Genomic DNA, 15,590 nt, shown 5'->3' with positions numbered 1-15,590 from the left:
GAAAACAGTTACTGAGTTTTGTTATATTTATTTCTTTGATTTAAGCACATTCAACTACTTCCTCTCCCCCCAGGTAATTCATTATTTAATCATTGTAAATATTTTCCTTTCACTGTATAATATATTTTCACTGGTTTTCATTGGATATATGGGCAATAAATAATTGCAGTGATTATTTGATTCAGTTTATTTCTTTCTCCATCCGCTTGTCACACACATTAAACTAATGTATGTTATGTCATCTACTCCTAGTTTAATATTAACATCTAAAAGGACGTAACACATGTGTTAGGTGTTGAATATGACTATTGATGTATTGATGACTGATTTCTGTGATGCTTAATAAAAAAAAGAAGTAATGGTAACTTAAAATTTCCAATAAGTACAAGTTTTTATTGAGGTGGTTTTGGACTTTTAGTGAAAATGAAAATGATGGAAGATAAAAATAAATTTGTTGAATAAACTCTGACGTAGCAACTATTAAACCCAAGTGGCCAATCGGATGACTCTATTATGCTTGCCTTGTTTACTGTTGGCTGCCAAGTAACCAATACACAGGTAGCTGCTTTAACAACGTGATGAAAATGCACCTAATTCAAATTTGAGATTCACCAAAAAGATTTATCTTAGGATGGATTCACAGCTAATGGCAATGGCTACCAGTTTACAACATTCTTCAAAACATCTTCTTTTGTGTTCAACAGAAATAAAAGATCTGGAACTACTTCAAGGCGAGTGCATGGTGATGTAGGGTTGCATGATACTGGAATTGGGTACCAATCAATATTGAAATTTTAAAAACGTCCATTTCCCACTAACAGCTATAGAGCATGATCTAAAACACGGCTGATTTGCCGTTTTATGCACATGCTCAACAGAAAGGACTGTGATTGGCCGTGAAGGTCATCAGTTCACAGAACTCACCACTGTTTACTGAGTGTAACCACAGATGCAGGCACACTGGAGTATTTTAAGGCCGCGAGTCATCAGCTAATCGCTCGTATGTCTGCTTATAGACAAACCAGCTAATCGACGTGACTTTAAAGTGCTCCAGTGTCCCTGTACTTTGTGTTGTTTTGAACCTAATTAAGGACGAAATGTATGCTGTGTGTAGTTTTTCTGTAGTTGGTAACATATCAGGGACTGTAAGGGTCTGTCTGTGTTCATATATGTTCATTTATTTACTCACTGTATTACTTAATTACTGTACCAGTCAGTGGAAATGATTTATAAGTTCAAGGTGCTTTTGCGCTGAAGACCTTTCTTTTTCATATTGTTACTTTCTTATTTAGAGGATTGGGGAGGAGATTAAGGAAATATTTTTTGTTGTATTTATTTCTTTGATTTGCTAGCGCAACTTTCAGTTCCCTCTCCCTTTTGTCTTGTTTTTTTTATTTATTATTGTTTGTAAATATTGTAAATACCGTGGAAGCAATAAATCTTTTGCAGTTGTTTTGTGTTTTGTCTCGCCATCTTCACCATTAGTTTACTCATTGGTCATCTCTATGTTACTCCTTTTAATTCCCTAGACATATTTCCACCAAGGATCGTAACAGTTATGATAAAGCACTTGAAGATACATCATAGAACTCAAAATATCCGGACAAAGCCACTATGAGGACCTCCTTCGCCATGATATAATGGTTAATAAAGCAGTTGTCATGCCAACTTTATACAATAAATAAAAGATTGCCCCGCCTCCTAGCTCTTTTGATTGGTCCACTGCTTTTGGACCTGACAATGATGAGCTGTGCTGCAGGTGAAAGTTGAAGATCTTTTTAGGCTTTGGAAAAAAAACTAGAGTAACAGTCACACACACTCGTCCAGCACGTTTACAATGAAAAACAAAAGAAATGCAATGTGTTGGAGAGGATAAATGCATTCTGTGTGAACGGCCCCTTAATTTTGGAGATGTTTAAGCATGTTAATCTCTCTCGGCCACCATAGAACTATCCATTTAATCATCTTTCTTTTTAAAAGCTACACGGCAAACGAGCTCCCAAAATGCATCTTAAAAGCCTGCTTTGATGTTGGCTCACCCTGCTGTCCTTGCCCTCTTTCATGCGCAGCGCCCCCTCCAGGTGCAGCTGCCGGGTCTCTTCCGGCGACGTGCCAATCATCGGAGCGGTCAGGTCAATTCGGCTGAACTCCTTTAGAGCCTGCAGGCACACAGTAAGGGGAAATGAGGATGCAGATTTAAAGGAACAGTTCACCCAAAGATTAAAAATGATACCGTAATTTACTCACACCCACCCACCCAGCGAATGGGTTAGTTTTACAATGCATTCATGCACTTTTGGAAGCTTCAAAATAAAAGCCACTCTCCAACAGCATCATGGAAGAGCCAGGATAACATTTAAAACTACTCAGACTGTGTTCATCTGATAGAATAAAGTCATGGTAACACTTTACAATAAGGTTGTGTAAGTTAATGTATTTACTAACATCAACAAACACTGAACAATACATTTAGTACGGTCGGTGTTCATGCTTGTTAATGTTAGTTAGTGAAAATACAGTCATTCATTGTTAACTCAGTGCATTAAGTAATGTTAACCAGCATGAATTTGGGTTTAAGGAAATGTTGAACTATGATTAATAAATGCTATATCATTGTTGTTCATAGATGGTAAATACATTGACTAATAATGAAACCTCATTGTAAAATGAGACCAAAAATGGCTCGAGGGTGAGTGACTTATGGGATAATCATCATTTTTTACACATATCACATGGGGAATTCTCTGTAGTTACCTTCTCCACCTCCTCACTGGCTCCCTCCACGGCCTCGTATGACTCGACTCGAGCTGAAGTGGCTGCCAGTTTCTGCTGCTCCTGCCGCTGGCGCATCTGAGAGTCCACACCGTTGATGAAGCCTTCCACACATGCAACCTGAATACACGGACACACATGCAGATCAGCATAGAGTCAGAATTACTAGCCTTCCTGTGAATTTATCTTCTTTCTCAAACATTTCTCAAATGATGTTTAACAGAGTAAGGAATTTTCCACAGTATTAAATGTAATATTTGTTTTAATTTTAACCATTTGAATGTCTATGTTATTAGCCCCCTTGAGAAATATGTTTTTAGAAATTGGTTATTAATACTAATATCTATAGAATTGTGTTGAAAAAAAACTTCTTTCTGTTAAACAGAAAATAAGGAATAATAATTCTAGTAATTCAGGAGGGCAAATTATTCTGACTTCAACTGTATACTGTACACACTGTGCTGTAATTGTTTTTGTGATAGTTTAGAAATGTTGGTGTCTCACCATGTTGTTGAGAGCATCTCTGGAGGCCTGATCTTCAGTTTTCTTCAGGATGGTCTTCAGGAGCAGGGGGTACTTGGTGAGTCTCTGGTGCGGTTTGACTAGCATGTCCGCTAGCTTCAGACGGTTACACTGTTTATTCGTTTCTGCCCACTGTAAAGGTGAGAAATTTGATGAATATAAATGACATCTTCAATGTCGTAAACTGACTATACTTTGTAAAACAAATAAATAAATACAATTCAAATTTAAGATAATGTAAAATAAAATAAATCATAATATTAGATACTACATATCAGAAAAATAAATAAATAAATAAATAAAAAATAAAAAACATAACATTAGATATCACATAAAATATTTAAAAATAATTAAGATATATATTTTTAATTTATTAAGAAATTAATCATAATATTAAATATTACCTAATAAAATAAATTAATACTATTTATATTATAATTATATAATATTATGCAATATAATATTATAATAATAATATTAGATATTACCTAAAATATAAAATAAAAATGAAAACAAAATACAATACAATAAAATGCATAACATTAGATATTACCCAAAATATTTAAAAATAATTAAGATAATCGAAAATTAAATAAAAGAAATAAATAACAATATTAAATATTACCTAATAAAATAAAAATTAAATAAAAATATAAATATATATATTAGACATTAGCTAAATTAGTTTTAAATAATTAATTAAAACAATACAATAAATTTCCATGCTTATACAAGAAAAAAAATCCAACATTCTATACAGTCTAACATTTCTTAAAATAATAATTTCTTAAAAATAATTTCAATACATTATCATTTTAAATCAAATAATAAAAATTATAATAACAAATTCAGAAATTGTGACACATTATCCAAGAAGTGTTTTATGAATTATTTGTACACAAGAAAGCAATTGTAAATGTCTATAATTCTGCTTCTACTTAATGTAATACAATTAGCAAATTAAACATTATATGTATATTATACAGATACTGAAACATTTACTATAGAAATGAAAACCTACAATATTTTAAAATAATTATTTAAGAAAAAACAAAACCAAAACAAAACCAAATAATAAATAAATCATAGTATTAGATATTAGATAATATATTTATATTACAAGTTACCTCATACATTTAAAACACCTGATCTTAATAATAACTGGTTATTTTATTTTAGATGCCCTTTTTAGGTAGTTTAACTATATTTTATCTTGTATATTACATACTATTATGACTTTGGCTCACTTCTTTGCTTTTAGAGTGCTCTATAAATAAGATTGAATTGACTACATACAGAAGAACACGCAGCAAAGCATCATAAATAGTGCATCTTAAACAATAAATAAGTAAAGATAGTTGAGGTGTGTTGACGGTTGGTCTTAATCTCCTCACCGTGATGTAGATCTTAAAGAGCTCATTGTCTCTGAGCAGTGAACGCATGTACTCCATACAGCTCTCCTCCTCCATACAGTACCGGATATACGGCTGAAACCGGGATGCAAACTAACCACACAAACAACACACTTTACATCAAAAACCACCATCGTTTTCTGAATTTACTCTGAACAACAAGCTGATGTGCAACTCACCGTACTGAAGCCCTCCTGCAGGTCTGTGGGCTCGATCAAGCTCCGGGATCCTCGCGCTTTCTCCAGCGCCGGAAACATGACCTGAACCCACAGCGTGCAGTGCAGACGCACAATGTCCTGGATGTTGCTGAAGAGCCGAGTGGGCTCTACTTCACCCAGAAGACTATTATCCTGCAGATTCAGCAGACCACACAGGAACAGCTGCACAGAAAACATACAGATACATTAATAAAGTCTGCTATAGTAGATTTATGTCCATACGAGATCCAAAAATAGCACTTTATTCATATCAGTACATTCATATCATACAGTGTGTTTTCTTTTTGAGTCTGAAACAGTTCAATTCTCTGAAAACTGCACCTTTTTGAGTGCTTTGATTGGTTAGATCTTGGCTTAGGCCCTGTTTACATTAGTGCTTTTAAGTTTTAAAACGGTGTTTCAGAAGGAAAACGATCCGCGTCCAAACTAGTGTTTTAACCAGCGTTTCTGAACAGCTCTAAGTCTACACAAAAGCGACTGAAACGCATATCACACACACACACACACTCTGGCACGCGCTGCAGCATATCTACCCAAATGAGAGCTGTGCTCGTCGGACTCCTCAAGCATCTCCCGTTGGATCTAATGTCACTACATTTGTTAAACGTGATATTTCAATTATCTTGTTGTCTTTATGTAAAAAAAAATTTAACTACAAACTTTAATATATTAATTTATCTAAAAATAAAAACACATTCAAAACATAAATAAATAAATATATATATGAACAATATCACAGAGTAGCAGTGCGATATGGCTGTATATCGGTACTGCTGGGAGGCGTGCGTTGGTGTCTTAGTGTCCCACCAGTGATGATATACGGCCATATCGCACTGCTAAAAGTGTGATATTGCCTTTTACAGTAGGTCACTGGCATAATCGCGTATATAAAAAAGAAAATCAAACACGGAGAGTCTAAAAATCCTTTTGTATGAGGAACTACTTTCATCCTCCATTCCTTCACAACTGCAGCTGACGTCAGAACAGCAGAAACGGTTGCCACTTCACCAACATCACTTTAGAGCTAGTGCTTGAATGATTCTCTATAGCGTAATGTCTAAAGTGATGACAAAACAGGTGATATTGCTCACATTTTAAGATTATAAGGCTGAAAAGCTGATTGTGGCTTTTATTAGGACTCCGTCGCCATCTTGTGGCAGAACATCAATCGTCTTTGCTCTGCTCAGTATGACAGGATGATGGATGCCATTGTGCTGTATCTCCAAAATTAAATGATTTAAAATAAACTCTATCCTTGTAAAAAAACTGCATAGTTGCAATCTAAACAGCTACATTCGCGACTTAAAAAGCCTTAAAAGTTTAATATGTTGTCCAACAGCTGCAATATTTGTCAAACTGTAGTCCTCTGCTTGCCATTCATGGTGAAGAGGCTGAACGAGTTCTGATATTACTTTAATAACTCACGGCTATCAGTCAATGGGATTCGACAACCAGACAGAACTGCTGAATATAAATATAATAGCAGGGTTTAGCTTCATGTTTTCTTTGAACCTTCCAAAATAATGAATTGAAATAATTCCAGAAAAATAACTTACATCAGTGATAACCCTGAGTTTCTTGATGTACGTAGCCTCAGTTTGTATCAACTCCCATATCGCCTCCTGCTGTTGGAACTGACGTCTACTTAAACTCTGAAAACAGACAAAAAAGGCCATAAAGTCAGGATAAAGGTGCACTAATAAACAGCCAATCAGATAACGTGCAAACTGCAAATGGTCTATGAAAACTAAAGCAAACATATGACAGTGGACAATCATAGTTGCTTTTTGCTATCAAAAGCAACTTTTTAAAAAGTCAAAAACTATTAACCATATCACATCACACTTCAAGTCAGCAGATACTACATAATCCTAATAAATAATAGTAATTTTAATGGACGGAACCATTTTAAATAAACATAATACTTGATCTTTTTAATCCTCAAAACTGCTATTATAACATTCATCTACTTAAACCTCTGATATAAGTCTGATGAAGGTGTAATAATAAACAATAAATCAAATAAATCTTAAGTCCTGTGAATTGCTTTGAAATGTGCAGAAAAAGAAGAGAGGGTGGGACAGAGTAGCTCCTCCCCTTTTTATTAAAACAGCCAATAGCGTTTTGTTGTTTTATTACAGCTCTGCCACTAAGAGTGATTGAGCTTAAGGCCATCAAATCAAAAGTGTCTTGAAGGGGGCGGGGCATGTTAGATACTACAGAGGATTTGATTGGTCAAACCCTGATAAGAAACTGAAGTATGAGGTGATGTGAATAAAACTGTTGATCAATTTAGGTGGAAGTGACAAACTACAAGCTATATATGTTTATTCATTCATTTTCTTGTCGGCTTAGTCCCTTTATTAATCCAGGGTCGCCACAGCGGAATGAACCGCCAACTTATCCAGCAAGTTTTTACGCAGCGGATGCCCTTCCAGCCGCAACCCATCTCTGGGAAACATCCACTCACAGCGCTACCTACTGCGCCACTGCCTTGCCTTATACATGTTTATATCAGTTTTAAAAGTGAATTGTCACTGTTTTGGAGCACACTAGCTTATAGATATAATAAAAACTAACAATACTGATACTAACATCTTTTTTTGAAATTCATGGGAGCTTTAAACCAACAGTCCTGAGAGGCAAAGAGCATTGGCTTATGTAATATCTAAAGCCAACATATGTTCGCTTAAGCCAATTACAGTAATGTCTGCATCTGTCGCGATGATCAATAGACAGGATGTGTGTGTAATGTCCCATAAGTGTGTACCTCGGGGTCGTCCAGAAGTGTCCTCCAGCTGTCCTCCAGGGTCAGGTTGGGCTCTTCCTCTTCCTCCTCCCAGGAGTCCTGGTGAAAGGCCAGCTGAGGTGGAAGCTTCGGCAGACCGAACTGACTGTAGGCCTGCAGCTTAGTGTTGAGCAGCTGCACCCGGTCCACCTCCTAACACACACACACAGAAAATACACAGGCAATTTAAATCATTTCTTCATATGCACTTTTAAATCAAGAAAGAAATAAACATGGAAGAGTTGTATTAGATTATATAAGTCCAGAAAAGCAATCCTACTTTCCATCAGTATCTCTCCATATGTAAAATAAATACACAGCTTGTATTATTTGATGTGTATTTTAGCCAAACTTTATCTTTGCAATATAATATAATATTTAACCCCCGACCACAAAACTAGTCAGATGTTTGTGATACAAAATCTTGTATCTCGTAAGTATAATCGGAATCCACTTGTTAGAAGACCATGGGCCCTGTCATACACCCAGCGCAATGTGGCGCAAGGCGTGACGCAATTGTTGTTTGCTAGTTTCAGCTCGGCGCCAGAGTCGTTTTGACTTTTTGCACCACGCTGTGTAAATAGCAAATGCATTTGCGCTTATATGTGCGCCCACAGGTGTTCTGGTCTAAAAAAGGAGGTGTGCTTAGGCACATTGCTATCTTGAGGAACTATAATAGGCTGCACAATAGACCAGATGAAGGCAGGTCTAGGCTCCAGCACAGAGCGCATTATTTGTGCGCCTCTCTTAAACATTGCTTAATACACACAGGATGTACAGCAATAAGCAGATATCTTAACAAATGAAAAAGGATTAAATGATTAAAATATTACAAAAATTATTATTTTCTAGCCTACATAAATATAAAATATAAATATAAAAAATTAGCTTTTGTATAATGTTATTAGTAGTAGTAGTAGTATTTATCATATGCATATTTGTATTTGTTTTATTAAAAACAAGCTTAGATTTGTCCACCTGTCAGGTTTTGGACCATATGGGGAATAGCATGTGTATTTAGATATAACTCAGTTTTTTGACCACACTTCGTTATTATTGTTCATTTATTAGTTTGCTGGAAATTAGAACTGAATTTAGAAATAGTTTTAAAACAAATCTTTGCGCTTAACAAACGAAATTAATTATTTATAGGCTAATAGATGTCTGTTTATACATCACGTTTCCTTTTCCACGAGAGTGAAAGTGTAGTAATGAGAAAGTAAGTAATGAGAAGGCTTATCTCTCATTCTGGCGCATTACATGCTCTGTTTAACTGTTTTCTCTCTAGTAAAGTGCTCAGTTTTTCCACTTACAAAGTCCGCCTTGTAAATAGCAAATGCGCTATGGCGCGACCGTTAAAGTGAATGGGAGTTGAGACTCTGATTGTTTTTTTTTCAAAACACACCAATAACTCATTAAGAGAATAAGCTCAACCCTGTTAGACCATGCGCTACAGCACAAAGCGGATTTTTCCGTCCTTAAAATAGCAAAAGTGGATTCGGACACACCCTTAATGCTTTTGCGCCCTGTACTTTGGACTTTGCGTCTAGATCGTCAAAATAGGGCCCTTTAAGTCTAAAGAGGTTTAGACAAATTTTTTTCTCAATATTAAGATTTATTTTTGGAACCCTCAGATTTTCAAATAGTTGCATTTTAGAAAAACAAAACAAACCTCTTTTAAAACAAACCTTTTTAAATAATCAAAATAACTACAAAGCAATCACAACAAAATGAGAGATTTACCAAAATCACATCACGAGTCACATCAGCAGATGGAGCATGTTTTACAATGTCCAATAATATCATCAAAAACATAATATTAGTATTTTTAAAATCATCAAAATAACTTTAAAGCACCTCTAACACTAACTAAATCAGCAATTTAGCCAAATCGCATCAAAATTTACATGTCTGTCCTAACAAAACAACCCCAACAGGGTTTAGGACACCTTACCAACACCCTTTGACAAAACAGCACCTTTTTTTGACTCTCACACTTCCATTGATTGAGGTGAGTGACGCGTGGCCTATTGTCCTGTAAAGGGATGACTGGTGTACTTCTGACAACGAGTATTTAGCATTGAGTGCTTACAAACAATAGAACAGACACAGATGGACTATAGGCGGCATGTAGTAGCCACTGGAGATGGAGGTTTGGTTCTGTTTAACCCTGCTTTTTTGAAAACATGCCCCAGCGGGACACAAGAACAGCCCCTGTCTGTCTGCTTTTGGGATTCATGATGGATTGTGAAAGAGCTGGAAGGTGTGAAGTGACAGATGAGTGACAGATAAGGTCTCTATTAGTCCAACATCTGGTGGAAATAGTTATTTATTTGGGATTTAGTATATTGGTGATCATTTAAAATTGAGTAGAATTTGTGAAACTATTAAATGAGTGCTGTATAATATTGCAAATGCTGTGAGGTTTTGTTTTTTGTGATGTTAAAACAAGAGACTATTCACATTCTAGAGTGATTGGGGGTGATTTTGATTAGCAGTGCATCTGCACAGAAAATAGTCAATAAAATAAATTAATGAATTAATACAAACAAAAACTAAAATAAAACAAATAAAACAAAACTTTCGAATGTTGAAAAATAGTGGATTCACCAAGATGAAAATAAAATGTAACTTTCTGGTGTAAATAAAATTTTTTAAAATAAATTATTATTGATAATAACAACAATAACATTATTAAGTATTATATATTAAGTATTTTTTTATAATAAACAATAAAATAATAAATAAATCATAAAGTTAGATATTATCTAAAATAATTTATAGCAATTATTTAAAATAATACAAAATAAAGCAATGAATAAATCATAATGTTAGATATTACCTAAAATAATTAAATATTTTAATATATTTCACATTGTTTTTCTTGGGAAATTCCCAATAAGTTTGATGTGTCAAATGAACCTCTTCCTTTTGAAAAAACAAAAGTTGGATCCAAGATGGCCGACTTTAAAATGGCCACCATGGTAACCACCCGTCTTGAAAAGTTTGCCCCCTCACATATACCAATGTGCTACAAACAGGACGGTAATATCACCAACCATTCCCATTTTATTGAGGTGTATCCATATAAATGGCCGACCCTGTATATCTAAATAAATACATTTTTAATAATGAAAATTACATTATTATATGTATACACAATATTATTACAATTATAAATATATATATATATATATATATATATATATATATATATATATATATATATATATATATATATATATATATATATATATATATATATATATACATACACATATACACACACATAGTTGCTTTGTTGTAAAATCTTTTTAGATGTGAACAATCTAGGAAAGACATAGTACTTCAATTTTAACGTCACTTAGGTATTTGTCAAATTTACTAGCCATTTGTGATAGAGAAATTTATTAAATGAAGCAGTAAATAAATAAAGTAAATACATATTTTTCTCAAAATACTTTTTACAGTTTATTGTCTTAATTTTATGCAAGTGTGTATGTGGCTGTTTTAAATAAACATTGACATTCAGACAAAAGAATAAAGAAAAATTATTTCATTACTATTTCTGTGCTCATCTTCTCTCTGACTAATCCCACCATGGAAAATTGCACCATCGCATATCCTGATTTCCTTAAACTTCCTGTGGTTTTCAAGATGAGTAGATTAGATCACATCAGCTCTTACCTTTTCAGCTCCGGCGCCAAAGAAGATACTGAAGCGGTTCGGGGGGCGGTTCTTGCAGTTGTTAGGTCCAGCGGTCAGTGATCCTCCAGGAGCCGTAGGGGGCAGAGAGCCGCCCAGCAGGGCCAGAGTGTCCATAGAGGGGATGCTGGCATCACCCAGAAACTGCTTCATGTCCTTCGTCCGACGGGCCTGACCCTGTGTTGAGAAGCAAGAGATGCAAGATTGAGAGATATTTAACTTTTTCCGACATCCCATGATGCTTTGCTTGAGTGATGGGAGTTCAATTAAAAAAATTTGCTCGACCTCAAGGGGTGATACACCTTTATGAGTTTCTTTCTTCAGTTTAACATAAAAAAAGAGATTTCGAAGAATGCTGAACATCTGCAACCATTGACTTCCATAGTTGGAAAAACAAATACTAAGGATGTCAATGGTTACAGGTTTCTTCTGTGTGTCTTGCTTTGTGTTCCGCAGAAAGAAAAGAAACTCAAATAGGGTTTGAAGGTGAAGGGTGAGTAAATGATGACAGAATGTAAATTTTGGGAAAATGTCCCTTTAAATTTCTGTCAAAATGTAAACAATCAGTAAATGGTTTTCAAAAATAACATTTTCTTCACAGCTCACCCAATTTTTATTAAAAAACTCATTAAACTGTAAAAAAAAAAAAAGTTATGACAACAAATGTTTTGTGTGATTTTAACTTTTTTAAATAAGTTAATTTAATTTGCTTTTAACTCAACTTTTTAACTTAATATTTTTTAGTCTGTTTGATGTAAGCTAAGATGACTAGAAAAAATTGAGGAGCAATCCACATCTTAAAAAAAAGCCTCATTTACAAGTTAAAAATTCGAGTTTTTACAATTTTTTAATCCATTCAGCCGATCTTCGTGTCTGGAAGGAGCACTTTCATAGATATATACACTAGATATTGCATAGGGACCCTGATCATATAGCGCCGCCATATTTGTACAGTGCTCCCAGGGCAAGTGTTATTCAACCGCACTAGTCAAGACAGTGTTATTATGTAAAGATGCTGGACTTTAGCGCTGTCTGCGGGTGTAGTAATGAGCAAACAAAGAAAACAAAGCACAGAGGCAGAACATTTCATAGGTAAGATTTAGTTTTTCACATTTTTTTGTATGTTATGAACGTTTGTGCTAAACAGGAAACGTTATTTATGATAATACAAACACTTACTGCATTCACCATAATGCAAAGTAGCCCCAACTCGCACTAAATACTAGCGTATGCTAGTTTTGTTGAATAAAATCAGCAAACAATGGAAGAGAAATATGACAACGAGATGCTGCGCTGCCAGAAACTTGTATTATTGTCAGCTAGTGAAGGAGTCTTTCATTCACAAACGAATTGCTCCAGTATAAGAAGTGAAAGCAGAGGAGGGAATGTGTTTCAGGACATGGATTAGATCAAATTTAACAGGGAGGGTGTACAGTACATTTCCATGCACACAAACACAAGCTTTTTGTCAAGAATGCCTGTGCGGTCACTGATCCATCAAATCTAGAAAAGTGACGAAAAATCATCAGTTTCGTAATTAAAAAAAAAAAATGCATACTGACCACTGGGAAAACTCCCGATCATAGATATGCGTGTATATATCTGGTTCTGGATGGCCATAGTCCTCCACTGCAGCTTGGTCCCGCATTCATTTCAAAGGAGCGCTACCCTGTACTAAAATGGCAGCCCTTGATGCAGTAATAGACAACAACAGGAAAGGCGACATCTAATATATATATCTATAAAGCACTTTATCTTAGCTTAGCATAAATCATTGAATCAGATTAGACCATTAGCATTTTTGCCTGCAGCAGATGCAATAATATCACGCAGTTCCTGAAATTAGTCCCCAGCTAGACTACTTCTAGTGGCTTCCGCATGTGGTTATGTTGGCTATATTGACAAAAGTTAGCCAAAATTCAGGCATTGCATAATATCAACTCAGCTGCTGCAGCCATGGTATGGCAGCAAAGATCCTTGATTATTACACCAGATTGAGAGTATAGTTCCTAGCCTGCAGCTAGTTTCCTGGAAAACAGCAACTTCTCATTTTCCATCGATCTTAGTACAAGATGTAACTACAGAATTGACAAGCTTTAAATAGGAAAACTATCGAAACGCTTTTTGAGCAAGATGCTAATGGTCTAATCTGATTCAATGATTTATGCTAAGCTAAGCTAAAAGTGCTCCCACAAGATCAAGAGGTAAAACTCTAGGAAATTTGCTATGTTCAACTATATTTCCTTTAAGTTAATTCAACAACAACAACCAAAAATAATCACTTAAAAAACTGCAAACAAGTTTTTCTATAGCAAATAGTACAGAAGTATATTAAATATACTGCATATACATATATAAAAAATGAAAATAACCTGTAAAAAAATTAACGTCTAGTTAAAACATCAACCCTAATGTTATTTTATCACCGGAAAAATTAAAGCACAAAGACAAACGCATCTAAATATGGATTATTTGTAGCATACCGTTACTATTATTATTTTTTGTTTCAGCACTTTTGAATGTAAGTTCCCCAAACAGGAATTGCAGCCCATAATTTGAAACTCAAAAGGCACATTTGGGAAAAAAAGGGGGTTGTGAGAAGGATATCTGCAAGAATGTGAAGGACAGCAGATAGAGAGATACGATGGAGAGCTTTATCGGTAAAAGCTGAATGAATGAGCGGCTGTGAGAGAGTAAACAAGAGATTCAAAAACAGATTGAGAGACACAGGTGAGACCGAGGCAAACAAACTAAACGTAAGCATTCATCTCAAAGATATCAAACTACAAGCAGAATCAAACCAGGGTGGGCTCACAATTCTGAAGTATAATAGCCTTCAAATCTGAAGATATAGAAATAGTGCAGCACGGTAAAAACGTCTTATTTCACATCATGACTTTAATCTGTTTTTTATTGGTGACATTATACTTCTTATTTTACATCATGTGTTATTAGAAGTATGATTACGCTGTAAAACATTATATGACAAGAAGACATAACAGCAAATGTTTTTACGTTACTTTAAATTAATTGGGTTTATTTTTTGCATCTATAAAAAGTTTAACTTGATATTTTTTTTTAGTCAGCTTGACTGATTTAAGTTAAGATGACTAGACAATTTCCTTTGATTCAACAAAAAAAAAGTAGAAAGCAAGATTTTACAGTGTAAATAATTAATTATTTAATAAATAATACAAAACACATGAATATTTTCTGCATAAATTCTCAATTCCCCTCTAATTTTTTCAAAATGTTCTCAAAAATGTGAAAAATACCTGGACACAATAATTGTATGAACATAATTTTATAGATTTTGTATATTTTACCAATTAATATTTTTATTTAAGAACAAACAAGCATTGTTATTTATTATATTTTTAGAGTTTGAATTTATTTATTTATTTATTTTACTTAGCAAGAAAAACAATTGCCAAATTTAATAAAACCAGAACTTAATAGAGCCAGAAAACCAAAATTATATCCAATTTTATACAAATTTAATAAAACCAGAACTTAGTAGAAACAGAAAACAAATATTTTAACAAACAAACAAACAAACAAACAAACAAAACAAACAAACAAAAAATGCACTCAAAAAAGAAATTTCTTCACCATTTACTCTTAAGTGGTCTTAAAATTTCTAAATATGTCGTTTTGTTCTGTTTAAAACAAAAGAAGATATTTTGAAGAATGTGGAAAAAAGCTGCCAGTCAACAAAACATACTATGGAAGTCGTTTTTCTTAAATGTGATCCAAGACCTGTGAATAGATGATACCAAGGTATCCATAATCCTGGACCAGGTTGTATCCTGAGCAGATGCTGTGGTGGTCATGGAGGAATGGAGAGCATTGAGACATGAGATTCCTGAAAAACCCTAGTGACAGACGAGTCTCTGCATTGATTCCGTGGGCCAGCCTGAACACCCTCCGGTGAGTCACACCTGCAGCTTCTCCACAATGGACGTCCAGTGTTCTCCAGCCTAAGGCGTCTAGATTGCAGCTCTGCACAGAAAGTTTAGCCAAAGGAGAAATGGTTGTGTCCAACTGTGCCTGGTTTCTCTCAAGGTTTTTTCCTTCACTTTTGTCAATCGGTGAAGTTTGTTCCTCGCCACTGTCACCACTGGCTTGCTTGGTTTGGGTCTTGAAGAGCTGCGCATCGATATACACCAATAT

At 34.6% G+C, this 15,590-nt stretch overlaps 1 protein-coding gene across 11 annotated transcripts in view; it reads right to left on the bottom strand.

Moving 5' to 3' along the window:
• Positions 1–15,590, bottom strand: part of plekhg5b (pleckstrin homology domain containing, family G (with RhoGef domain) member 5b) — a 147,871-nt gene that overhangs the window by 14,564 nt on the left and 117,717 nt on the right. For all 11 annotated transcript variants that reach the window (XR_012398684.1, XR_012398685.1, XR_012398686.1 and 8 more), the window contains 8 exons: positions 11,400–11,594; positions 7,695–7,865; positions 6,481–6,576; positions 4,886–5,086; positions 4,689–4,799; positions 3,277–3,426; positions 2,755–2,892; positions 2,040–2,159 (listed from right to left, as the gene is read on the bottom strand). Coding sequence is in view for 8 of the 11 variants with exons in the window: in XM_017353688.4 (XP_017209177.2) it covers positions 2,040–2,159; positions 2,755–2,892; positions 3,277–3,426; positions 4,689–4,799; positions 4,886–5,086; positions 6,481–6,576; positions 7,695–7,865; positions 11,400–11,594 (1,182 nt within the window). In the remaining 3 variants the exon portion in view is untranslated. The remainder of the gene's footprint in view (positions 1–2,039; positions 2,160–2,754; positions 2,893–3,276; positions 3,427–4,688; positions 4,800–4,885; positions 5,087–6,480; positions 6,577–7,694; positions 7,866–11,399; positions 11,595–15,590) is intronic.

Source organism: Danio rerio, chromosome 23 (genome assembly GCF_049306965.1).
Source record: "Danio rerio strain Tuebingen ecotype United States chromosome 23, GRCz12tu, whole genome shotgun sequence".
NCBI lineage: Eukaryota > Metazoa > Chordata > Actinopteri > Cypriniformes > Danionidae > Danio > Danio rerio.
This window is presented reverse-complemented; position numbering and strand designations above follow the sequence as displayed.